This window comes from Globicephala melas, chromosome 3, assembly GCF_963455315.2.
Source record: "Globicephala melas chromosome 3, mGloMel1.2, whole genome shotgun sequence".
NCBI classification, from domain to species: domain Eukaryota; kingdom Metazoa; phylum Chordata; class Mammalia; order Artiodactyla; family Delphinidae; genus Globicephala; species Globicephala melas.
In genome coordinates this window covers 12,171,459-12,198,413 of record NC_083316.1, presented here as the reverse complement: position 1 = coordinate 12,198,413, position 26,955 = coordinate 12,171,459, and the positions used below count along the sequence as shown (strand labels likewise).

The 26,955-nt window shown below is 47.2% G+C and overlaps 1 protein-coding gene and 1 long non-coding RNA gene across 14 annotated transcripts in view; one reads left to right on the top strand and one right to left on the bottom strand.

Annotated features, from left to right (window-relative positions):
- The window catches only part of LOC115853222 (uncharacterized), a 75,015-nt gene extending 54,789 nt beyond the window's left edge, over positions 1–20,226 (top strand). For 3 of the 13 annotated variants that reach the window (XR_009563344.1, XR_004039477.2, XR_009563345.2), the window contains 2 exons: positions 2,617–2,805; positions 3,995–4,308. This is a non-coding gene — a long non-coding RNA (uncharacterized lncRNA). Of the gene's footprint in view, positions 1–2,616; positions 2,806–3,994; positions 4,312–9,481; positions 11,573–18,388 lie in introns of those variants that run through there. The other 10 variants (XR_009563350.1, XR_009563348.1, XR_009563347.1 and 7 more) reach the window with 8 other exon arrangements.
- Positions 1,418–25,563, bottom strand: OTULINL (OTU deubiquitinase with linear linkage specificity like). The gene is made up of 8 exons (XM_030856584.2): positions 25,368–25,563; positions 10,198–10,357; positions 10,080–10,111; positions 9,882–9,973; positions 8,947–9,096; positions 6,027–6,155; positions 4,833–5,102; positions 1,418–4,021 (listed from the first exon to the last, which is right to left on the bottom strand). The coding sequence occupies exons 1-8, from the start codon at positions 25,429–25,431 to the stop codon at positions 3,848–3,850; spliced, it is 1,071 nt and encodes a 356-aa protein (XP_030712444.1). The 5' UTR covers positions 25,432–25,563; the 3' UTR covers positions 1,418–3,847.
- Positions 25,564–26,955: the final 1,392 nt, after the last annotated feature.

Below are 26,955 nucleotides of genomic sequence, written 5' to 3'. Positions count from 1 at the left end.
TATAGTCAATACTAAGGTAATGAAACAATATTCAACTTATGACAAGCAACCCAATAGATCATTAAAGTTTTAGATCTATAAAAATATATATTTTAAAAATTTACACAGTAACGATTTACATAGTCTTAATCAGTGTGAAACACATTCTTATAAAGAGAATCACACAGCTTTAGAAACTTGCTATTTAAGAGAACTAATTCTGAATTAGTCATTCCTTTATTCCTATTTGTATAGGTTTTCACATATCAAGTCAGTTATCAGTTAAAACACAGGGCTTCCCTGGTGGCGCAGGAGGATCCCACATGCCGCGGAGCGGCTGGGCCCGTGAGCCATGGCCGCTGAGCCTGCGCATCCGGAGCCTGTGCTCCGCAATGGGAGAGGCCGCAACAGTGAGAGGCCCGCGTACCGCAAAAAAAAAGAAAAAAAAAATACCTTCTTTAATGTGGATTCTCAACATTTTCAGAGTACTCATAAATTAGATTTTTTTTTTCCTCCCCAAGGCCTGCTTGGACAGAATTAAAATGGTCTTTCTTAGATCTCATTAAAATATGAGAAAATCATCTGATATATAACAAAAACAAATATTTCCATCCAAAATCCATTTGCAGAACGTCCCTGGAAAATTAACAGGAATGCCCCTGATCTGGGCTGCTCTTCTCTCCTTGAGGCTGGGCTAAACCTATGCTAGCTCTGTCTTGGGCTCTCCCGTACACCAGAGAAGGCCCTGGGGCTTTCCCCTGGCTCCCCCGTGGGTGGAAATGACTTTGGTTCAGGGCTGTGAAGGCCCACATCCAAGAAATTCAAGTCACTAAGGTGGCCCTGAACTAATACAGTTTCTTGGGGACCTTTCAAATGATAGTGTTCCTAGGATGAAACCAGAAGCCATCTGTAGTTATTTCTTTACTCTGGAGACAAAGCAAAACACAATTTGCATGACTCATTTGGTCACCTAAACCTCCCTCACATTGGACTTTACACTGAGGGTCTTTTAAGGCTAGAGGAAATAGATTAGAAGGGCACGATAGAAAGATAAAGTGAAAAGGAAAAGAAATCCAGGTACCAGGCAGGGGAATTAAACTTGCTTATCAAAAAAGTCAGTCTTGAAGATAAAAGTTCTAAGGATGGATGATGATAATAGTTGCACAATGTGAATGTACTTAATGCCATTGAACTAAACATTTAAAAATGGTTAAAATGGTAAATTTTATATTATGTATATTTTACCACAAGAAAAAAGTCAGTCTTGTACTAATATTCATACAACCCCTCAGTGTGGACACACATGGCCAAAATTTAAGAGAGAAACTTATTCTAAAATCAAAAAAGGACAAGGGCATACGTTTTCATTTTTGCTAAAATTCCTCTCCTCATTTGAACCCTATAAGGTTAGAGAGACATTAAATGTTGGCATCACACAGGAAATTCACTTCCAATTTATTGTTGGCATTTAAAAGTGGTGCTAATTTATATGCAGTTCCTATTAATTAGTTTGTTACATTCAATTATACAACTGAATTAAAAACATAAAAACACCCAGTACCTCTTCCCTTAAAATCTTCTGTTTTGATGCTTTCCCAAAACACTGCAACTACTGAGAAGTCGTCTTTATTTTTTACTTTCATTGTATCGAAATGTTTTCCACAATCTGGTCTTTCCCCTCTTTTTAAAGAATTCTTTTCCCACCCTGCCCCATCCCCCCAACACAGTTAAGGATAAACATCATGGGTTGATATGTCACAGAGTTATAGGCTGCCCATCCCTGTGAAAAAGTTCTTCCTTTCAGTCCTGGATCGATGTGGAAATCATTGCACCGGATAAGGAGATGCCAAGGCCAGTGGGAATACACATGTGCCAGGTACATACCTGGACAGGCTCAGGTGGAGCCAGGAGTCCGGAGCAGCAATTCTACGTGTATCAGTCTCAGCAGAACTGCTGCAGGCTGTCATCATATCTGCTTGTGAACACAGAAGGGACAGTTCATTTTTTCTTGGTCACAGTAACACATCAAGGGGATAACGTGCAACAGTGTCAATTCAATGACAGGGGTGATGCACAACCACAGATGCCTCCAAGCAGGAAAGGACTGTAGAGATCTAGTGAGAACAACTGCTTCGCCTGCCTGTCAAGGTAATGCACAGCCCCTGGATCTGAGCTCGTTACTCTCCAGCTCTTCACCCAGAAAACAAAATGACAGCAGGCACAGCACTGGCTTATGTAGTACATACAGGTGATCGTCCCCATTACAGAAGAATCTGAATGTTATTTTCATACACCACAGCATTTAACATACCTCTTTTTTATTTACAGTAAAATATAGAAATGTGAGAAAATGTTAGCGTCAAACATGTTAAGACGTTCTTAGAAGGGATGTGTAACTTTGAAGTAGTAGATCATTAGCCAAGATTTTAAAGGTTATTTTGTATTCAATATTTGTTGAAATTCAAAACAGACGAGCAAAGTACCTCCAAAATAAAGATTACCAAAATAAACTGAAAAAGTATTTCCAAAATAAAGATGATCAAAAGCTAGTTAGCCTGAGTATATTAGTTGTCTACTGCTGCTGTAACACATTACCAGAAACTTAGCGACTTAAACAGCATATCTATCGTCTTACAGGTCTGTAGGCTAGAGGTCTGACATGGGCTCCACTGGGCTAAAATCAAAGTGTCGGCAGGGACGCGTTCCTCTCTGGAGGCTCTAGGGGAGAATCTGTTCCCTCGCCTTTTCTAGCTTCCAGGGGCCGCCCACGTTCTTTGGCTTGTGGCTCCTTCCCGAACCTGCAGTAACTTTCTTCCTGTATATGCTGTAAGTAACCAACGCCAGCCATGTTGCATCTGTCTCTGATTGCACCTCACACTTCCCTCTGACTGACCCTCTCCCAAGTCCCTCTTCCACTTTAAGGACACTTGTGATTATGTTGGGCCCACCTGCAGAACCCAGACTCCTCTCCCTATTTCAAGGTCAGTGGATTAGTCCCTTAAGTCAAGTCCACCTGCAACCTTATTCTCCTTTGCCATTTAACCCAACATATTTACAGGTTCTGGGGATTGGATGGATTCTCCCTACACACATTAGATACACATGTAAATACACATTAAATATACCGTTTAATATTTTTGTGACAGTACAATAATTGTCATTCAGTTGCCTTAATCTACAGAATTTCTCTTTTTGAGCTATATAAAACATATTAAACTGGCCAGATGCAATAGTAAAAAAAAAAAAGATAAAACAAATTGTACAACATTACAAAGTAGTGGCTATGTGTAAGTATGTGTTTAGATGTGTATATATAAAATCATACATGTTTATGTGTGAGTGTAAATACACACACACACAATTTTAAAGTTAATCGAATGGTTCTGGAAAATCAATATACCATAGAGAGAGATCCCTGGGACGGTAATGCTTATAAAAGAAGGCCATGTTTATGAAGATCCCAAATCAGTCAGTCAAAGACAAGATTCTTAACAAAGAACATCAAGATTATAGACAAAGCAATTCTTTCCCTTTAGTCCTTTTCCCCTACTTGTTTTTTTCTCGCTTTCTTCCTGTTCTTGTTCTTCCCAAACTAAATGTCCTTGTGCTCTGTTGTGTGTGAAATGACCAGAGCCTTTACAAACAACGTCAAACCACCAACCCACAAATGCATTAGTGTAAGGGCTCTGGAGGAAATCACTGGAAACAAAGGGAAGGCACGTGGGTCTCCGTCCAGTGTACCTGTAATCCTGGAGAGGGAGGTCCCGATTCCTCCAATGGCAGCAATACTAGCTTTGCTTTTCTAGAAACATGACTTGCAAGTGTGACCACTGTCACCGGCGAGAGCTGGTGCCCGGTCCAGGCAGACTTAAAAGACAGGAATGTGATAGTGGCGGTCATTCTCGGTCAGCAGGGAGACCTCCGGCCACTCCCTGAGCGACTCCTCTGGGTAGCAGACTTCAAAGTCTCTGGAGTTAAACCTGAACAGTCTGAACACTTTTATCTTCACTTCCAGGGAGTATCCAAGTACAGACAGATCAATCTGGGGACGAGAAGAAAGAGAGGTCACAGATACACATCTCCAAATTCCCACCTCTCACCAGAGGAAGGCGAGTATTCTTCTGCCGCTCATGAGATGATGATGTATTTGCTGACCCACACATGAACCAGGGAGGGGGCACAGAGCTGGGGAACGAACGTCCGCTGCGTGGAGGGCAGGGGACAAGCAGAGAAACGTCTCCGGGGAGTAGCGTGAAGAAATCACAGGGAAAGCTGCCTGGAAAAAAAAAACTAATAAAAGGAATGCTTACAGTAATAGTTACACTGTTTTTCCAACGGTTTTTTTTTTTATCGTCTTAAATCAATTTTTATTAAAATGTCATGATTTTGAGCACCTCCTAGGAAAGGAAAGCAAAGCAAAACGAAAGCCCTTTTCTATGGGGAAATGAAAGCATTGTCTGGACTTCTTTTAAAATTTCAATAACTTCTACTTGTCTGCACTAAGTAGCCAAATGCTCTCCCAGATGTTGCCTCAGTTTGCAGCTGGACTTCCTCCTGGGTAACCTCTGTTGTGGGAAAGCCTGTTACTGCCTGAGAGGCAGCGGGAAGGTCAGGAACGCTCCCACGACTGCCATTCGCCAGCCACAGGGCTGCAAAGACGCAGCCGCCAGCATCGGGCAGGAAGGTTTATCACTCCTTTTCCTCACTTGAGGGCAATCATACCCACCCGCCACCTCTTTGCAGCTGGATTTATCATGGCTGAAAGCAAACTACAAACAAACAAACACCTATGTGCTCAAGTGTTGCCAGCATCGTCCTTCATCATACACACACGATTCTTCTGCCCCATTTACCTGCTCTAGTCCACACGTGTCACCTACAGAATTCAGGTGATTCATCATGAAGCTTAAAGGGTCGGAAGAGGTTTCCCGGGTAAACAGGAGTCGAAAAAGACTGGGAATGGCCTTTGCGGTCTTCATTTGTTCATAAGCCTCAGTGACCTGATAGAGCATGATGAACTTCAGAGCTTCGTAAAGTTTATATTCCAGGACAGCATCAGAAAAAAGGATGTTGCACATGCTTCCTCTCTTGTGATAATCTTTAATTCCACTAAATTCAGTCCACTAAAAACACAGATGTAAAGTGAAACTTAAACGGAAAAGGTGAATACATAGACCATTGCATAACTTTTAAAGTACTTATAAAACAAACCAGAGATTAATAGAGGGGAGTCGAACTTTAACTTTTCATTTTATATCATCTGACACTGATTTTTTTAACCCTAAGTACTTATTACTTTTACATTAACAAAATATTTCATTTAAACTAGTTTTTCAAAAAAGCACCACCTACTAGGTAAAATACTAAACAGGTCAGTTTCCTAAAGCTGCCTCTAAGGGTGTTGGGTTACACAAAGGACTTTCCAGTGACGAACAGTACTAATTAGTATTCTTTCTTTACCACTCACTGTGTGCCAGGGCGGAGTATAAAGCGATCTACATGCATTCTCTCATTCAATCCTCACAATAACTAACTGTACAGGGTTGAGACTATTCACATTTTAGTTTTACAGATCAGAAAACCGTGGCACAGAAATGGTATTTCCCAAGGAGGATTCATTTCAACGATCTAAAATCTGTGTTTATTCAGAGCAGGAAAAACAATCTTAGTCAAATTATAACATCTGTCCTGTCCCCAAGTTACTAATAGGCACATTTCAGAAGGGCATTTCCCAGTGCCTTGTCTGGACCTTGCACCACATTTTTCTGGGGAAACAGCAGAGCTACGTGATTGTTAAGGTTTCCCGGCCAGTCCACAAAAGCCCTCTTAGCCCGTGATAGGTGTAATCATCGCGTAGAACAGCCTCGCTCCCGTTCATTACTGGGAAGGACACAGAAGAGCAGGGAAGGAAGTGGTCAGCTGCTGGAAGACCATTCCTGCCCCACTTCCTACTAGCGGCGCGTAGAGCGACATGCCTGGCATGAGAGAAAAGGGGCTGTGTGTGGGGTGCATGCTTTCATTCCTAGTTTTCCCCCCTAAAGACTCACCTGTGCTTTCAATAATTCCACACATTTACGTAATTTTCCAAACACATTCGAACCTGTATACTTCTCAGGACCAAAACTGTATTGCTGGATCCAATTACAACCTTGTGAAAAGAGCAGTTTTTCAGGAAGCTTAAAAAGGAAGTAGATGCCAACAGTGATCAGTATCTCAACATGTCTGACACACAATTTGGAATATGTCACAGGAGATAATCTTATCCCATTCAGAATCTTTATTTTAAAAGACTATAACAACAGTTAAGTAAAAACATATAGTGTGTGTGTGTGTGTGTGTGTGTGTGTGTGTGTGTGTGTGTGTGTGTGTGTGTGTGTGTGTGTGTGTGTGTGTGTGTGTGTGTGTGTGTGTGTGTGTGTGTGTGTGTGTGTGTGGTACATGTGTGTGTGTGTGGTACATGGGCCTCTCACTGTTGTGGCCTCTCCCGTTGCGGAGCACAAGCTCCGGACGCGCAGGCTCAGCGGCCATGGCTTACGGGCCCAGCCGTTCCGCGGCATGTGGGATCCTCCCGGACCGGGGCACAAACCCGCGTCCCCTGCATCAGCAGGCGGACTCTCAACCACTGCGCCACCAGGGAAGCCCTATAGTCTTGTTTTAGATTTGTGGATTAAGTGATTTGGATCATCTTCTTAATTCACAGTTTCACAACTAATGAAAACCTAAATGAAGATTACGTCTACAGAAACAATCTTTTTGGATAAAACATTTCCCGAACTTCCTAGGTATACCCTTTTAGAAATTATTTTTAACCAAGCACCATTAGAGTAACATAGTATATCAGGGGAATGTAGATTGTACAAGGATGCACTTTGGGGTTCAACCTAGCTCTGTCACTCTGTCACGCCTGCTGAGAGATTACTCACCCAACACTGTTTATGTAACCTCTTAGCCTCATCCTCCACTGTAATGGAGACAATGACAATTGTCAAAAATCAATGACAGTACTATCCATTTTGCAGGACTCTTGTTGGGACTAAATAAGATTACAGAATACATAAGAATCTGATCCATTGTGGGTATCTGATCCATTTTCCCACCCAGCTGAGCTTGTGGAGCCCAGGGCCTCAGCTAAGTTCTCTGTCCTCAGCAACTAGCAGCAGGGCTGGCACACAGCACACGCTTAACCGCTAGACGCAATTAAACTACCACTAAAAACAGCTCTAAACAAAAGATGGTAAGGAAATAGACCATGTGTAGTCATATATATGCAAATACTTTATATTTCTTTGCTCCTCCATCCTTAAATGTACATCTGTGGTTAGGCATACTACATTCAAATAAAAATTAAGGTTATTCATAAGACTGTGCTGCTTTAACTGTTAAGAAAATGAAAAAAACAAGGTACTGACTGGGAGAAAATATTTGCAAATGACATAGCTGATGAAGCACTCATATTCAGAATATATAAAGAATTCTCAAAGCTCAATATTAAAAAAACCCAAACAACCCAATAAAGAATGGGCGGGGCTTCCCCGGTGGCACAGTGGTTGAGAGCCCGCCTGCAGATGCCGGGGACACGGGTTCGTGCCCTGGTCCGGGAAGATCCCACATGCCGCGGAGCGTCTGGGCCTGTGAGCCATGGCCGCTGAGCCTGCACGTCCGGAGCCTGTGCTCCGCAACGGGAGAGGCCACGACAGTGAGAGGCCCGCGTACCGCAAAAAAAAAAAAAAAAAAAAAAAAAAAAAAGAATGGGCAAAAGATCTGAACAGAGACTTCTCCAAGGAGGTAATGTGGATGGCAAATAAGCACATGCGAAGATGCTCAATATCATTACCCATTAGGGGAATGCAAACAAAAGGCAGTGACACAAATGCACCCCTATTAGAATGGCTAAAAAAACAAAACAATAAACCTGAGAACGTGGAGCAACTGGAACTCCGTTATTGGTGGCAAAATGGCAGAGCCAGTTTGGAAAAGAGTTGGCAGGTTCTTATCAAGTTAAACCTATCATGTGACCCAGCTATCTCACTCCTAGGTATTTACCCAAAAGGAATGAAAACTTACGTTCATACAAAATCCAGTATGGGAATATTTATAACAGCCTTATACATAACTGTCAACAACTGGAAGCAATCTGGGGACCTCCCTGGTGGCACAGTGGTTAAGACTCCACGCTCCCAGGGCAGGGGGCCCGGGTTTGATCCCTGGTCGGGGAACTAGATCCCACATGCGTGCCGCAACTAAGAGTTGTCCCACATGCCACAACTAAGGAGCCTGCGAGCTGCAACTAAGGAGCCCGCCTGCCGCAACTACGACCCAGGGCAACCAAATAAATAAATAAATAAACTGGAAGCAATCCAGATGTCCTTCAACTCATGAATAGATGAACAAAATATGTGACATTCATATCATGGAACACCATTCAACAATAAAAGGAGTGAACTACAAATCCATGGAACAACGTGGATGAACTGCAAATGCATTATGCTAAGTGAAAGAGGCAGATTCAAAAGGCTACACACCAAATAATTCCATTTACGTGACATTCTGGAAAAGGCAAAACTAAAGGGACAGAAGACATATCAGTGGTCGCCTGGGGTTGGGGGTGAGAGAAGGATTGACAAAAAGGGATACAAGGGATTCTCTGGGATGGAGGTTACATACTGTGCTTGTCAACACTCAAATAACCATAGGGTAGAAAAGTGAATTTTAGCAGACCACCTAACTTATAAAGGACAGATGCCCTGCTCCAGAAAAGATGCCGGCATTAAAAACAAACAAAATTGAGTGCGACTATCCTTCTGAGATGGTTTGTTTGCAAACTGACACGAGAGACAGAGGACTGGGCTAAAGGGCCTTCAGTCTCCTGACGCCCTGTGTACAAAGCCACCCACAGAAGACCCCGAGCATCTGTGTTGCAGTCCCCATCAGTGTGACCTTTCCCGAATTTCCGGTGTGAGAACGTACCTTCGCAATGTCTTTTTCTTTCATCCAGGATGGGAAAGAGAGGCCCTGGCTGAAGGTTTGGAAGAGCACCGACCTTAGTGCGTCGTAGTTGTCTCTCCTTACTTGTCGAACACATTTAATATGCCGCCGCCAAAACAGCTCCTCATAAGCCTATGAGCACGAGAGGAGAGGCTGTCTTTAATTCCACTGGATGAGAGAATAAAGAAAGCAAATCCACTGCACCTTCAGCAGGTGTTGCCCCCAAATAAAGTGGACAACAGAAACAAAACAATTATAAATTATGAATACGAACACGTGTCATTTTCAAGTGACTTGTGTGTGTATGGAGTCCATGTCATGCTATTTTAGTTGGTAACTTCCTGGAAGCCCAGAGCCAGGAAATGTCATTCTGGGGAGATGATGTCTGCAACTTGAACACAGTGAAAAATACTATATATACTTTTAAGCCCATGCTAAAGTGTCATTTAAATGTACTTTTCTTTCTCTTTCTCTTTCTCTCTCTCACTCTTTTTTTTTTTTTTTTTTTTGGCTTTAGCTAGTGACAAGGTTGGACAGCATTGCTGGGAATATTTACCAAGACTGGTCTGATGGAAAGTTCTAAAAATCCTCAAAATGTTTTATGTCAAGGTGCCTGAATCCCTTCAAGGACAGGAGTCTCCACTGCATGTGCAGATGTGTTCATAGGCTTGGTCAGCAGGGAGCTGAAAAGGGTACAACGCTCAAGTGTCCTGAAATTACGGGCCTAATTTACCCAAGTCCTCGAAGGCACTAGCTCTAGGTGAAAGGCCTGAAGGCAATGTCTAGCAGCTGTTGGCTTTTAATTAGAGCCACAGTTGTTCTTGGTGCCACATTTGGTAAAGCAGAATGGAATGCGTGTTTCCCAGATTTTTACACACAAATTCTCCACCCACCACGAGCTGTATAAACAGACACACCTTCCTCATCAGCTTGGCATGGGGTGTCTCTCCTTTCCATTCTCTTGCACAATAACTGAGTAAATCAACTTCTGCCTCCACACTGAGGTTCCCTGGACCAAATCAAAGATACAAGGTGGTGAATTTTCCCTTTCCTTTCCCTTCTTGAACCCTCTCTGCACTTTAAAAATAAGGAAGCATATGCATGAAAATATTTACTTTTGAATCTCCTCTGCAGATATCCAATCCACCTAAAAGATAAGGGAACGATAATATCAAAATTCTATTTTAAACAGCAAGGGCATTTTTGAAAATTAAAGATGACATAGCCACATACCTTTTCAGCCGGTGCCCTAAATATAAATGTAGCCTTCTGAAGTAGCAGAGGGTGCCCACCAGAAATGAAACTGCCAGTGTCACTGACCCCTTTCCTACTCTCCACGCGGTATCTAAGGCTTGGCTGGTGACGAGTGTCCAGGAGTGCACTTGGTCATTTCCTACAAAAATTTAATAATAATAACACTGTATAGCATGGGGAACTATATTTAATATACTCGATAAACCATAATGGAAAAGAATATAAAAAGGAATGTATATATGTGTCTGAGTCACTTTGCTGTACAGCAGAAATTAACATTGTAAATCAACTATACTTCAATAAAAAGTAAAATAAATATACATCACAATTACACAAGCCTGCTTTGTTTAAGGGGGAAAAAAAGATACACTGGATAATTTTACCTGTAAAGAGTCTATCATTGATTTAAATAAACGTTTTTTAAAGCATTTGAAAATTCAATCTAAAGATTAAAGAAACACCTAGTTCTCCTATAATCAGTGTCATATATAAAGATATCTTTGTTCCACAGAATTCAAGAGGAATAGGGAACATAAACAGCATGGGTTTCGGAATCCCTCAGACCTGAATTTAAAACCCATTTCTCCTACTTACTCAGCTGTCTGACTGTGGGACACCTCATTTCTCTTCCCCTGAATTTTCTTGACTGTAAAATGGGAGTAAAAATACTGACCTCGCTGGAGAAAGATGGAATGAAATCATTTAAGAACTAGCACAGTGCGCCTTGCACTGTGTAGAATATCTGTTAAATCCAAGAATGATCAAGGGAGTCTGCTCAGCACCGAGCCCACAGGAGTCAATCACACCAGGGGGGTCTCCTGCCGTGTGGCCACCACCCACTTTTGCCCACGGCGATACTCTTAGGTCATTATGGGGCATAACACATGCCATCATCTGCACGCACAGAACGAGACTCAGACAGCAGGCACAGAGACATGGTTTCCAGAAAGTGGGCCACTCAGAATAGTCGTGGATGGAGCTAGGTGTGCAGCTTACAGGGTACACTACGATTCCTGATGTGACAGGAGAGAAAATTCACAGGCCAGGAGAGCCCAAACTACGTACTTGCAATATTTTACTATGTGCAACAGATTCCTAATTATATTATGTTTGAACATGTAAAATGCTGAAGTACAAATGAGGAAGAGAACTTTTGAATGGTGGCCAAACCTCCTGGGGTTCATTGTGAAACAGTTCCCTCCCGGGCACATTGGTTTAGTAAAATTCCAATGATTAACTGTAGTAAAAGCCTCCTGGATTCGGAATCTACAAGTTTAGCATTTTTGCTCGTATGGATATTTGATATGCATATCTCAGTAAAGTTGCTATACATTCTCAATAAATATATATACTCTCAATAAAGAAAGAATTTACCAGCAAATAAAGAAATAAAGTTACCAGCAAATAAAAATATGCATGTTTATAATTATTTAAAAGTACATTTTTTTATTATTCAATTAAACTATTTATTTGTAGATCGTTGTACATTCATACGCAGCTCTAAGAAATAAGCTTACAAGAGACAGAGAGACATCATGTACCCTTTACTGGAAAAGTACATTTTCAAAAGCAGGTACTTACCTGTTTAGAACAATTGATTGGCTGTTAATTATGTATTTACTTCTACCTAGATACTTAGTACAAAGTTTTTAATGAATTGTTTAAAAACGTAAGCTATAATGCCTTTGCATCTATAATTCAGACTTTTATTAAAGCCTACATTATTCTCCTTAAAGAATGTATAATATTTTAGTATAAAGAGAGAGCATCATATGTATACACAATCACTGCCTTGTTGACGAGCATGTGGATTGTTTCCCAGCTTTTCACTTTTACAAACATTTTCCTCCAACAGTTCTCGTGGACTCACGGTATCTTTTAGGATACTTTCTAGAAGAGGAAACTCTGGGTCAAAGGGTGTGCACATCTCCAGATGTTACAGATGTTGCCAAAGTGCCCCCTCAAACAGCTGACACTCCCGCCACATGTACGAGCCTCCATTTCCCTAAACCCCAGGACCGGTTATGATTTCTCACTGCAGTAACACGTTCATAGTTCTTCCTCCGTGAAGAGCCTTTTGGAGCATCTGCCTGCTTCCCACCGGGTCGTCCTGGGTTTTGTGTGGACTTGGAGGGCTTGCAGTCACTGGGCTGGGGTCTGGCTGCTGCCCCCTCCATGGGGCACTGCTCTCATCTGCCACACACAGACTCCAATCGACATGCTGCATTCTTAAAAGATACTGCCCGGCCCCTCGGGGCATTTGATTTGAGACCCCTGAAATGGGGGCTTCTCCTGAGCCTGAGGCCTCTCGACAGCTGCCAGGGCCTCCATAGGGACCCACCGCAGATTATGGTCTCCTCACACCTATACACACGTGCATGCGCACACACGCACACACACACACACACGCACACACGCACACACACACTTCCCTAGCCTACCGCCCTAATACTTGAAATTAAACCCACCTCCAACCCAAGAAAGGGCGATACGATCAACTTCTCAGAAAAAAACATGTGAGGGCTGAACACCCCCTTCCCACGCAAACCAAGAACACGAGCCTAAACTCCTTGCATCCACTCTACCCAGTGCAGCCACGGGTACTAGCCAAGAAGGGCCAGGGAGCGGATCAGGGGGGCTGGTGTGGGTACCAGGGAGCGGCCTGGAGGTGGGACTCAGGAGGTCACAGGGGAGTGGGCTGCAGCTCAGAGAGAACCCCGAGGTGTTCACATAACTTCATATGGAAATATTATCAGGAGTGGGGCTTTGGCAGTTTAAAAGAGCTACAGTTTGAGCTTTTGCTATGTGCCAGGCCCTGCAGCAAGCGTTTTACAGGAATTGTCTCATTTGCTCCTAGAAACGCAGTGGCATAAGGAGGCCCTGGTCCTGCAGTACACGGGGTGGGTGACTCCATGCCCCCAAGTGCCTGTTCCTTAACCCCGGAAGGGAGGGCAGCAGGACAGCCCAGCGCCGGGGACGCAGGGTGGCTCAGGGGCTCCTCTCGCTGCCGTTACCCTGGTAACATGGAGGCCCCCTTGGAGCTGCGGGATGCCCCAAGGAGATGTTGGGAAAAGTGCCGAGCTCATGGCCGGGCACACGGCAAGTACCCAAAACATGTTCATTATTATTTTATCACCTGAGGACACTGCGAGGGAGAGAAAGATGAAATAAGCCGCAGAGCTAGAATTCAAGCACACGGGGCACTGCGATGCAGAAGCTGGACGCCGTCCCACTTGCCTACCCTGCCTCTGAATGATGGAGCTGAGCGAATCCCATGCCAGCTCTGCTACAGCAAGTGGAATCCAGGCTCTTTAAAAAGAGAGTTTAAAAAATTTCTCCTGCATGTGTCCATAACTGGATTACAACTCAAAACAACAGACAAGGAGGAGAACACCATAAATGAGACACCCAGCAAAATACTATCATGATCACAGCTTTGATGATCTCCTGAGTCAAATCTCATTTCCCCCAAAGCAGCCGAGACGGGATAAGATCTTCCATGTCAGAATCTTCCCGGGGTCCCCCTCGGCCAACTGGCCAGGGAGAAGTCAGCACCCGCCCGCCCAACTTCCCCTCCCCTGCCCGGTGCCCTGCCTAACAGCGAGCTGGCCTTGGGGGGCGGCCCCTGGACTAACAGGAAAAGAGAGAAGTTCCACCACCATGGAGTCAGTCTTTCAACATAATAAACAGAGGAGCGAGAAGGGCAAGAAACAAGCGGAGTAGGGGACGAGGGGTGGCTTTGGCAACGAAGAGGCAGAAAACAAGCGTTGCCAGGAATTATGGATTTGATCCTTTTTAACGCTCATCAAGAGATAAAAATGAAATTTCTTTTTAACCCTTTCGGGCTGGACCGCTTGGGTGGTGGCTGAAATGAGGTGATACATGAGGCACCAGGCATTCCTGTGACAGCGGAAAGTGGACGAACTAGGTCTTACACATCCCCCCAGTCATCAGCATTACCACCTGCGGAGACCTCAACCCACACAATCCGAGGCAACCCTTAGGCAGTTGCGATGTCCTTTGGGTAATGACACCAGAACCTCCTGAAGCCAGTAGTGTGGCCATCTGACGCTAAACTCCGATCTGTGATCACTCAGACTACATGTGGCAGATGAGACCATTGACTAGAACTGAAAAAATAAGAAGCCACTGTTCTTTTGTGGTAAAATTCTACTCAGCCTTTTTTTTTTTTCTGTTCTCTAAACTGTACCAAAACTGAAATAATTCAAACACTCAAACAGGAAACCAAAAAGAAAAAAACAAACCTGAAAACAAAACTTAAAAGACCCAGAGGAGCCAGGAAACCGAGTGATCACCCTGACAGCACTTGGCCCCAGCCTCAGGCGCGCTCTCAGGGAGAGCCCCGGGGCCTGGCTGGGGCCTGGCCCCTGCCCCACAGGCCACCCCTGGGGCTGCGGCGGCACAGGGAGCTCGCTCTGCCCTCGGCTCCTCTGCCCCCCACCCCGGGGTCCCCCCCCTCCCCCGGGGTCCGGCCCACTGACATCTCCTGAGGCAGAGGAGGAGAACAAGGGCTCCGGGGCGGGCTTCGCGGCGGAGACTAGGCCTGAGCTAAACAGTGGAAAAGGCGACCTAATTTCGACATTGAAGACAGCAGGGGCAGCGAGACACACAACATGGGAAAATCACCTTGTTGAAAACTTTAAGGTGAAAAATACTAAATTTAACATAATAAATACAACAGATATTTCTATCAGCTTCAATGCCATGTTCTGGCTGATTAGCAGGAGATGGTAGGAAGAGTGGCCAAGAGAGATGGATGGGTTAGGAAGCAAACAGGGCCCGGGACGGCCGTGCCCCTTCTCTGTGGCAGGAGTGGTGAAGGGATGGGGGTGCCCCAGAGAGGAGTACACACAGGCCACGTGGTACAGTGGGCTGGGAGCGGCCCGGGAAGCCCCCCTCCCTCCTGCCCCTCGCCCTTTGGTTATGCTACTTCTTCCTACCCTGGGCTGGGCGCCAGGCTGGCAGGCAGTGAACTGAAAAGACACATGCTCTGGCCCCAGGGAGCTCTTGGTCTGGTGGCACGAGGCTCTGCTGTCAGAAAAGGCTACTGGTCAGCTTGCCCGGGCCCGCAGGTTAGCACGTCCTGCTGTCGGGGTCCGGCTAACACGAGGCCCTCATGCTGGATGCCCAGGTGGGTCATCTCTCTCAGAGGGGAGCTCTGAGAACCTCAGAGGCTCGAGAATAAAGCAAAATACGGTACGTGCGTCCAAACATATAAGCTAAGCAATATGCAAACAGAGCGATAGACATACAGAACAAATCCTGTTAGGACGTCAAGGCTTCTGAATAACTTAGAGCAAATGGGAGACTCCTAGAGAAAAGTCAGCACAGTGGAGTGAAAGGCTGCGTTTAAATGGTCTTGGCTCGTGCAAAACCATAGGTTAGTTGGGTTTTTTTTTTTTTTATCAGCTATGTGGGAAAGAGAACAAATAACCTCTTAATAAATCTTTGAAATGGGGAGGTCAAAAGACTTTCTACACATTGGAATTTCAGGTACTAATCCTGCGCAGTTAAGAAACCATGGTCTCCCGCTTAGTAGAGTTCTATAACCAACAACTACAAGATCAGTATTGCTGAGGAAGAGAACCCCCAACGTGAAAGTTTTTATCTCGAAAGTCATGACCAGCGAGACACACAAGGGTAGCCCTGTCGTGCAACCAACTTAACAAGGCTATGCGCGCAATCTCACGTCCCGTGGGACTGGGCACGCTTCACCCAAGGCTCCTGCCGACCAAGAGTCACCAAACACAGCAGGAAATGCTGCTTGCCAAACACTGAGGGGACTGTGTGCGTGTTTTTAGTAACATCATAGCTCAGAGTATTTTCATGTACTGGGCACAGCGTTCGGTGTGTTAAGTCCCACCCGTCACTTTAATTTTCTAACCATGTGGCAGAGGTTTAAAACCCACCCAACTACAAAAGCAGTAGGTGGGATAGGCTCCGGGGACCCCAGAACTCCAGGTCACTGTACCCAGCCAGGCAGACTCCCTGTCCCTGGTCCGGTGGAGACAGCGGGCTGGCAGAACAAGGCCGGGACCCAGTCTTTATTCTGCCATTTTCTAGCTGCAGGACCTCAGATGAATCACTTTGTCTCAACAAAGAGGCAAGCGGTTGGTGTGACCAGATCTGTCACCACAACTTGAATCGTTGCTGCTTGGCGTCACGAGGAACGTGTCTGATTCTTCCTCCACACGATCTTTGACAGAAACACGGGATGCTTGGGCCGAAGGGGCTGGAATCCCACTGGTTCTCCAAGGCCTGAGTCACACCAGGCCCTCAAGCAGAATGAATCTCTCCCCCGGTTCCCCCCTACACACACACACACACACACACACACACACGCTGTCCACACTGCAGGTGGGTTCCAGTTCAGTGGATTCATGACTGTGTCCCCTTTTGGAAAGCACTGGCTGGAAAGCACTTTTGAGGTGAAAGCTGAAGCTTAATTCACTGTGGACCTGGCCACCTGATGAGCTGTCACACGCACACTTCATCTTTGAAGCCCAGAGAAAGCAAGCAGAAGCCTGAACTTGAACCCACATGTTCTGACTCAAGGTCAGAGCCCTTTGAATTAACTACACAACTGCCCTTCCTGAGTAATTCTCTTCCAAGAATTCAAAATAATTAATAAGCATGAACTCGGAAGGCAGCTGTCATTCCCACTGTGCCTTTTTCTCTTCTAGATCAGACACTCCCCCTTCTCTCCACCAGGCCTCACTTGACATGATTTGGTGGCGAGGGGCAGGGGGGTAGTCTCTTCACCATCCCGGTCACTCTTCTCGGGACCCACCCCACACTCAGAGTGAGACCGCAGGTCAGAACACACTGTCCTGGGTGTGACCAAGCGGGAGAGAATTCAGCCACGTAACCACTTCTTCATGCTCCATCGGGAGTCAGCAAGTTTTCTGTGTGGGGTCAGAGAGTATTTTCGGCACTGCCAGCCGTCTGGTCTCCGTCCCATCCACTCAGATCGTCCCCGACAGAGGGGAAGCAGCCATCAGACAGTACACAGCGGGTACTGTGGTGTTCCAAGAAAACTTTTTTACAGACGCTGAAACTTGAATTTCATATAAGTTTCACATGTCAGGAAATGGTATTCTTCTTTTGATCTTTTTTCCAACCATTAAAAAATGTAAAAACCATTCATAGGTCACAGGCCATACAAAAACTGAGTGGGACAGATGTGGCCCATGGGCCGTGGTTGGCCTGCGATTGTATGAGTATTCAGCCTGCCATCAACCTAAAGCCGTTTAGACCTGTCGCTGGAGCACATCTCCCCATCTGCTGAAGGGGGAGAGAGAAAAGGTGCTATCATCCCACTGTCCTCAAACCTCCAGGGGGAAGAACTGTCCTGGAGATCTGGTGCTGGCCTCCACCCCTCTACCCTCTCCTCTTCCTCCTTCTTGAGGGAGGAAGACTTACCTGATGGCAGGTGTAAGACCCTGTGCTCAGCTTAGCCCCCTCCTCTCCACTAGGATCTGCCTGCCTGCCGAGAGGTGCCCTTGGGGCTGCTGTCTCTCTGGGAGGGAGGCCTGACCTTTGAGGGGAGAGTACAGCTCAGGCACTGCCTGCAAGCCCATCTGGCCATATGACTAAGACATAGGGATTTTATCACCGAGCTGGCATTTTAAAAATCCCTGACTTCCATGTCCACCTTTTAGTTAGTTCAGAACCTGGGAAGGGAAGCAAGGGGTTATCCAGATCGCGTGTGCAAGCTCTGTGCTTTTTCGACCCAGGAGCTGACACACAGCCCTGCTAAATTTCACGTTACTGGACTTGGTTCACTGCTCTGACCTGTCATGGCTTCCGTGGTGCTCTGTCCCTGTCTCAACTCTTAGGCCTTTAAAAATTAAGCTTGTCTTCCACATCCCAAAATAGATAATTTATGAACATGTGACCAAGAGAGAAATAAGGTACACCCTGAGACAAGCCACTTTCGCTGCAGTGATTTTTCCATTAATCAGAATCATTTGGCCTCTGTCGCTAGTGGTTACTCATCCTTCTAATTGGCTTCCCTTCTCCAATGCCATTTTCCGCTCTGAAGCCAATGGTGTGTGTGTTTTGTTGGTTTGTTTTTTGTATCTTTTTTTACATTCAATGGACGTGTCATCTCCTATTCAAAAATCTTCTTGGCTTTTCTTACTTGTAGGAAGGACCCACATCCTGGCAGCCAGTGGAGTCATCTGGAAAGGCCTCTAAACAAGTAAGAGAGTAATGGGGCAACGCCTATTGCACCATCCTAGCCACAGGCCTCGGGGAGCTGGTTCTCCTGTAACCAGGGACCGGCCTCACCACGTAACCCCAGCCACTGGTGGAACCAACTGAGAAGTCGGGCTGGGCCCACCACTGATGGGAGCCCAGGGCGGAGGCTCCCTGTCCTCCTCCCCTAGTCTCTAGCCCTCGCGGACCCACCTACCTTTACGTGGTCCTTCAGATCTGCTCCCCTGAAAAGAAACCAGAGGCTTCCAAACAAACTCGCCAAACATTATAGAGCATTGTACTCAAAGTCTATTGACAGCGACATCCTTACCAGCTGGGCACTCAGAAAGACAATCCTCGGGCCCCGTGGAAGCAGAATCTGTGTTCTACAAGATCCCCAGCGATTCAAGCGGAACCAGAGCCTGGGAGCCACCGCCACCGAGAGGGAACCGTCCTTGCCCTGGCTCTACCTGTGGAGAATCTATCTATTGGCTGGGCGCCGGGCTTTTCTTTAGCTCCCAGGTGATTCCAGTGTATCACTGGCGATGAGACACACTGCTCCGGAGTCAGGGCTTCCTCCACCCTCGGCTGTTTCTGTTAGCTCAAATATACTATCACGTGCCAATTGATTTCCAAAATTACCCTTGGGGGAATCATGCCAGATAGTCTCACTGGTCATGTAATCCAGCTACAAGTAAGTGCTGCCTGTGTTTTGTGTCTCTTTCCCTTTGGCCAGGGTGGGGCTACTTTTACTAGTCAGTTGCTATTTTTCCAAGGCTGGGATCTATGCCTACCTAAAAAAGAACTTTGCTGAAATTAATAATCAAGGAACCCAACTACTAATGTGACCTCCGGGGAGATTGACCAACTCCTCCTGGCTTGCCTGGGACTCCCCCAGTTTTAGTGCTGAAAAGCTCCTCGTCCGAGGACATCCTTGGTCTCAGGCAAACCAGGACGGGTGCTCACCCCGCCTCCAGGGTCCCCCTTGGTCTGACCCTGACTCTTCCCTATTCTCTCACCTCTTCCTCTGGCTCCAGGATGACTGGCGTCCCTCAGTTCCTCCATCAGGGCTCACTCTTGCCTCCCGGCCTGCCTTTGCCCATGCTCTTCCCTCATCTGGAATACTCTTCACTTTACTCATTCTCCAGCTCTCAGCTCAAATGTCACTTCCTGGGGCCAAGCTTCTCTGACCCAATCCCAAACCCCAGGCTTGGTCAAATCCCTGCTAACTCTCTCACAGCACACGGTGTCCTTTTCCTTCACAGCACTCGTCACAGTTTATACAACTGTGTTTGTGTTTGATTAGTGTCTGTCTCCCTGTGTAGGTAAATGTCTTAAGGACTGGGACTGTGTCTGTTTTCTCTCTGCTTTCCTGGTCCCTAGAAACATGGTAGATAGTTAATAAATATTTGTTGAATAAATGAAATGAATCGATGTAGTCAGAATCCAGTCCACATGTCTCCACGACAGAGACTGCCGGCCAACCCCAGTATCTGTTCTCTCTTCTTCCACAGGAATAGAATCCTGACTTTGGCTGGATACCTAGCTACTCAGAATAAAGGCTACATTCCACCTTCCCTACATGCTGGGTAGAGCCATGTAAGTGAATTCTGGCCAAGAAGTGTTATGGGCAGTTTTCAAAAGGTTCTGTTGAGAGGAGTGTGTACTCCTTGCCCTCCCTCCTCCCTACTAGCTGGAATGTAGGTGTGATAACTGACATTCAGCAGCCATCTTGGATCAGGAAGTAGCTGTGGGCGTGAAACCCATGCAGGGTGGAAACAAAGTGGAAGGAGCCTGGGCCTCTGACACTACGGAGCCCATTCCAGCCCTGGGGAGCCATGTCTGAGCTTTGCCATAAAAGAAATAAACTTAATTCACTTATTTGGGGCTGTTCTGTTATTCCACCATACCTAATCCTGCCTAATAGCCTCTCTCTTGCTGGTCCCTTCTGACTTCTAACATGCATGTCAGAAATGGTGTGGGAATTCCCTGGCGGTCCAGTGGTTAGGACTCCACACTCCCACCGCAGGGGGTGCGGATTCAATCCCTGGTTGGGGAACTAAGTCCCACAAGCCGTGTGGCATGGCAAAAAAACAAAAAAGCAAAGCAAAAAGAAAAAAGAGAAATGGTGAGCCACCACTCTTGTTTTCCCTTCCCTTAAATACACTCATGTAAATATAACGCAGGAAGTGAGGCTGTGAAGCGGTCACCTCGTGGGATGGCTTCAGGGCAGTGGAATGAGCGGGCCCCAGGGAGTCAGGAACTCAACTCCAGGTCTGGTCCTAGACAGTCGAGCAACCTGGACCTCAGCTTCCTCCCCTATAAACAAACACAAGGAGGCCAGGCCACTCAGCGCCATTCTCCTCCAAATGCCTCTTTATGTTAACATGTTTCAGAGTTATGTTAGTGGAATGGTCACGTTGTGGTACAGGCACAGGATTTTAAGCAGTTGTGAAACAACCGAGGTTCAACTAAACTCAAAACATCACTCAAAACTTGCACTACAGGAAAGACGCCTGAGCGTGTACAGAAGATACATGAGACCTTGACAAATGCCAGCAAATACTTCACCCCTGAGACATGCGTGCTTAGGTCTGCATGTCTATTACACCAGCTGACCTGAAAGCAGAATTTTGATAAAGAGCCTTTTCCGCAAGGGCTTGCGTGGAACCCCAGTTTCTAAATGACAGCAAGAAATAAAAGAGGAAGATTGAGGAGCCTGGGGGAGTGGGGAGGGAAAGGAGAATTGTACCTTCACATGTTAGAGGCTCCACACTTTGAATGAATCAATGAGGTATATGTGGGAGAAGATGCTGGAATATCCAAGCATGAGGACCAGTGCAGTACAAGGTAGGTCTATAAGCAGTGGCTGTACCAGTCCTCTGTCATGACAACCAGCTGAGTATCCCAAACTGAGTTTAACAAATGTTTAAGAAACAAAAGAGAGGGATACACCGTGGATAAAACTGATCTAATAAACTCTCAGTTTGAGAGATTTTTCTTTTTATTTCAGATTTCAGAGGAAGGAATCGATGCACCCAAGGCTTGCACTGCTTCAGGTGCAAAACTGAGGGACCCAACATTTATATTAATAATTCGATTGGCTACGTTTGCATTTCAAGGTGCGAGGCCAGCCTTAGCTACGAACTGAGCTCCCAGTTCATTTGTTAAATACCAGGTAAAATGACACAGAGCTGATTGGGTCTGCCACTCAGCCCTTCACAACTGGATGGCGACTGACTGTCCTCACCCAAGCCGGCCTGGCTGGCCATCTCTTCCACTTCTCCCGTCCTCTCAGCCATTCTGCTTCTTCCACAGCATTTTGACCTATCCTGGCAGGCGATTTGGAAGGCACAGAGCACTGTTTTCCTGTCACTTTAGAGATCTCACAGCAAAGTTGAGGCCTTCTTGTCGCAGATCAACAAATATACCCACGATGTGCCTGGTGTCACTCTAAGACCCAGGGAAAGGTTCTCTCTTTACAGGGAAGAAGCTCAGTCCACTTCTCTTCAACTTGGGAGACAAGACGCTCTGGGGAACCTTCTCTGCCCCGGCTTAGGGGAGAGACACACAAGGTTCAAAGCCCGCGCCCCTACCCACCTCCACTCCTGAGCCACTTGGGAACGAGCCTGTGCCCACGAGGTCCTCCAAGCCTGGGGGGAACAGGAGCTCAGGTCCACTGTATGGGCACATGAGAAGGAAGGACGCTTCCCCCGCCCCCCAGTGAAAAAGACAGCTGTATGTGATTTACATTTAACAAGATTTACAGAAAGGGGTAGGCGTGGTCCTGCGCTCCTGGCCCCCCCAGATCTGGGCAGTGCCTCCAGGACAGCCTGACAGGCCGAGACCGGGACCCCCAGGTCTTCTGGGTCCCTTCCGGCCGCCTGGGCCTCAGCGTCTGACGGCCAGCTTGACCTCTGAGGTGGGCCCACGGCACAGAGCCCACCCGGAGTGCAGGCGCCCCACAGGCCAGGCCAGGTCGGGAAGGCATCTTGTGGCTCTGGGGGCCGCAGGCACTCAGACCCCACCCAAGAGGCCAAACCCAGGTATCTGGGCAGCTGCCGGTGCTCAGGGAAGTGGGCTGGGATTCTGCTTCTAAGTTGGGAGAGGACTCTTGAGAAGCTAACTTCCAATTATCGATACATTATTACTCCCTCTGCCAGAAGACTAACCCTAACTAATATTCAATAAAAATCAATAACACTGGCAAGCAGAGACAGAGCTAATAAGGTGTTTTAAATTACTATGTATCTAACATCCAACAGTTCCACGTAAACGCAAAGTCAGAGTCACCTGGTTAAATCAACAGTGGAAGACTTACTATTAAATTCTTAATTCAGAGGTTTATTGAGCATAGCATCTTACGTGCTACGGTTTCTGGGATTGTTGTTTATTGCCTGGGAATCCCAGCAACCGTACTAACAGAAAAGCGTCCTTAGTCTCCTAGAAATGAACATAAACATTTTATCTTCCTCTTACTTTAAACATGATGGCACGTCTATTCCGGCTCAGTTAAATGAAAAAGTAGAAGAACAGAGTATGACTAGAACAAAAGATCACTGGAAAAATGAGTGTATAAACAAAAACTTCTCCCTGCTGACTTATTGTAAAGTGACATTTAAGTGTTCTTCCATTCAATTAATTACAAATCAATAAATGTGTATATAACCTCCGTCTTGAGAACAGATTGTCCTAAGTAACTGAACGTGGACCAGAGGATTCAAGTGGGCAGGAGAGAAAGGTCAGATACACTAGTCCATTAACTCCTTTAAATGGTACATAGAGACTTCAGAGCCACATATAAAGAAACACACGTGTAGGAAGTTTTAGCTCGATAATGATGACTTTTTCTCCCGGGCACACACCTGTGAGTTCCCTTGAGCAACAACAATGGTATTACGTTGATAAGCCAACTTTACTTTAGAACAGCTTAACTGCGATGAGGTACCCTTGGAACCTAGAGTGCTCCCAGGTATAAGCCTGACTGTTTTAGGAGACAGAAGCGGGCGATGGTTAAGAACGTGCTGCGGGAGAAGCCAGGCCGCCAGGGCTTAAATCCCGGCACCACTTACTAGCTGGAAACTCTGAGGAAATTCCGTGACCATTCCGAGCATCACAGGACAGTGGTTGTAGAGATTACATAAGACTATGTATGGGCAGTGTCTCCGCGTCCAGCACCGAGAAGAGAACTCCAATACCCACTGCTACTGTGGCAGGGACAACGCTGGGGGCTGCAGACACATAGGACAGCACCCACCTGCTCCGGGGAGCCAGGTGAAAGGTCACTTTCAAATTCAGTCATTGTGCCAATCAAGAATTTCTACTTAGCTAAAACACATGGTGCCAAAACTTACATTTTATTTGCTATTTAATCCATCTCACAGGAACGTAAGAGTAGAAGTATAAAAGTGACAAACAGGCTGGCAAAAAATAGCAACTGTGGACCACTTGGTTGTAAACATTCTCTTGTAGGCTCTGTTGCGGGCATGTGTTTTCAATTGCAGTGTTGGTTTTCCTTTTCCTAAGCCCTCAAACTACTTTTTAAGGAAGGAAAATGTTTCCCTTTAGGCTGGAGCTGAGGAAAGAATTCTCTCTGCGCTCACAGTGCCTGCACACCTTGAACCTGGTGCCGTGGAAGGGAAAATTCCTGACAATTACATTAAGCCAAAAGTAGATACCCTTCCGCGCCCCCCAGTCAGCTTTTCCCAGCTGTGCCCCACCTCCGCTTCCAGCTTTGCTCCACCGAAACAACACAGGGAGAAGGGAAGAAAATCACATATGAAAAAGTTCGGATGGATACACCCCCAGGATTCTATAAGAATCCAAGGTGCAGAAAGGTTGAAAATGAGTTCATTCTCCAAACTTTTGAGGGTGGGAGATACGTCAACCACAGAATTCTAGACTGGGAGGGGCTTTATGGATCAGCTAGCCCAGTGCCCTCATTTTATGGACCAGGACCCAGAAGCTTCGAGGCCCGCAGTCCTGGGCAAAAGGATGTCTAGAACTCATGTCTTGTCTCCTAGAACCGGGCTGTTTTCACCACACCCGACACTTTGCTGTGTGAATCAAAAGTTCCCGCTGGGACCAAGAATCCGGACTAAGAAGCAGTCCCAGGAACTTCCCAGTGACGCTGCGGCACCTGGAACAGGCGTGCTCCCCAAATTCACCAGTGGGCTCTCACCCCCCGGGTGGCCTCCAGGGAAATACACAATCGGGAATGTGCTCCAAACTGAGAAGCAGCTCATCTTCCTCAGACCTGGGGCTGAAAGCATGGGAAGGAAAGCACCCTTCACTCGTCCGGTGAGGGCCCCGCTACGCACGCAGAGGGCAGAGACACCGCGACACAGGTGGCGCGCGGCGACCCCGGCCACCTGTGCCATATACTGTGCTGCCGCTCCTGTCCCTGGTGACATTTTTGTTTCAAAAGCCAGAGTTTTCTCTGTTGCTCATCGAGTCTCGACTGCTGCGAAGGTGTCGGCCACATCCTCTGCCAGCAAAGCGCGAAACCCGTCAACTTCCCTCCGACAACAATCAAGGGCTCGGAGGGGACACCGAGAAGGGGACACCGGCGCTCGTGGGCGCCAGGGCCCGACCCCAGCCGCTGCCGGGGCACCTCACGCCGCCGCAACGCATCCTAGCCCGCAGGACCCGCTTTCTCTTTCCAGGAACCCGCCAGCTCTGCCTCGGAGGGTCGCTCGCTGCCTCGGCCCGAGGGCGCAGTTCCTCACTGAGGGGCGAACCCGCCCCCGACGGCCCCCAAACCCTGCAGCCCGTCCCCCTCCCCGCCCCGGGCAGGGCGCCCAGGACCTCCCACCCTTGGGATGGCGGGCCCCGAACCTTCCAACGCAGGGCTGCGCCGACGGCCGGCGGGGAGACCGCTTCCCGGGCGCCCGCGGCCCCCGCCCCGCCCCACCGGGCCCCGGGCCCACCTGCGGCGGAGTCGCGAGGTCGTTGCCGCTCCCGCTCCTGCGGGGGGCTCCTCCGCGCCGCCATGGCGGCCGCGTGCTGCTGATGGCCGCGGAGCCTCGACCGGTGGGTCTGTCAGACGCGGCGGCAGCCAGCCGGCGCCCCGTCTCTCTTCCCGGCGGCTGGCGTGCGATAAAGGCGCCGGCAGGGGACCGCAGCCTGAGCTGCCGCCCCGGGAGCCCGCTGGTCGACTGACACACCGGGCCACCAATGGGAGGCCGCGGCAGGGGCGGAGGCGGGGCCAAGAGGGCGGGGCTTTTAGGGGTGGGCGGGGTCTCTGCGCCTTCTGGGTCGCCAGCCCGGGCTGCGCAGAGCCGCTGGTGCTCCGCGGGGCGGGGGTGGGAAAGACACTGCTGGGATGCAAACGCCGCTTCTCGGGAAACATCCTGGGGCTTCCACCTGGACGGGTCCTACGACCTCCCTGGCACTTTATATCGAATGCCCACTGAGTGGGAAGGAAGGAAGACTGGTGGGTGAGATGGTGTGGGAGAGGGACTGGTCCCATTTTCCTTTCATGGCAAGGTTACAGCATTCCCTTCCCTGGCCCATACGTTAAACCGCTGGTCGGTCAAGGTTATGGGTGGGCGAGACTGGAATCCAGCTGTTGACCCAGGGCCTGTTCCACTAGACTCGGCAGATTTCCTGATCTTGATTTCCCTCCGGCTCAGCAGAACGGGGTTGTGCTCACTTAGAACTCAGTTTACATTAGGTTATTGACAAAGCTGATCATCTGTTAAAGTGGTTTATCAAAAGGAAAAAACAAGGCAGTAGCGAATAGTAAAATTAAACAGTCCAACAATAAAAAGGCACTCACAACAAGGTTCTTTCACCCCTGATTTCCTTGTCAGATGACCTTTTTTTTTTTCACAAGAAAAAGGAAGAAACTTAAAATCTTGGTGAACACTTCCTCCTTCTCCAATATACACAACTCCAGAGACAAACAGACTTGCATGTGACATGGTTTGGTACCTTTTGAAAAATTCCATAACTAAAGAAAGATGTGGGAAACACCCTGGAATTTTAGGTGACTCCAGTATACTTAGGGCAATGTCTGCAAGTAACCACTTCCCCCCTCTGAGTCTCAGTGCAAATGATTAGAGGATCCCACAGGTCTTTGGCAACTTCCGGAAAATTCTGAATCAGAGCAACAGCAATTAATATAATGCTGGACATTTACTGAGAGCTGACATCAGGCCAGGCACTTTGGTAATCCTTTTATGTCTTACTTTACGTATTATTTCACCTAATCCTCACTGGCCCAGGAGGTAGGTACTATTGGTTGTCTTGTTGTTGTGCTGGGTCTTCACTGCAGCACGCGGGCTCTTCATTGCAGGCTTCTCTCTAGTTGCGGCCAGGTTTAGTTGCCTGGGGCATGCGGGATCTTAGTTCCCAGACCAGGGATCGAATCCACATCCCCTGCATTAAGGGCGGATTCTCAACCACTGGACTACCAGGGAAGTCCCAAGGTAGGTACTGTTATCTCCAGTTTACAGATGAGGAAACTGAGGCTCAGTAAATGCTGGTGCAGAGTTTGAACCTAGGTCTGATCTC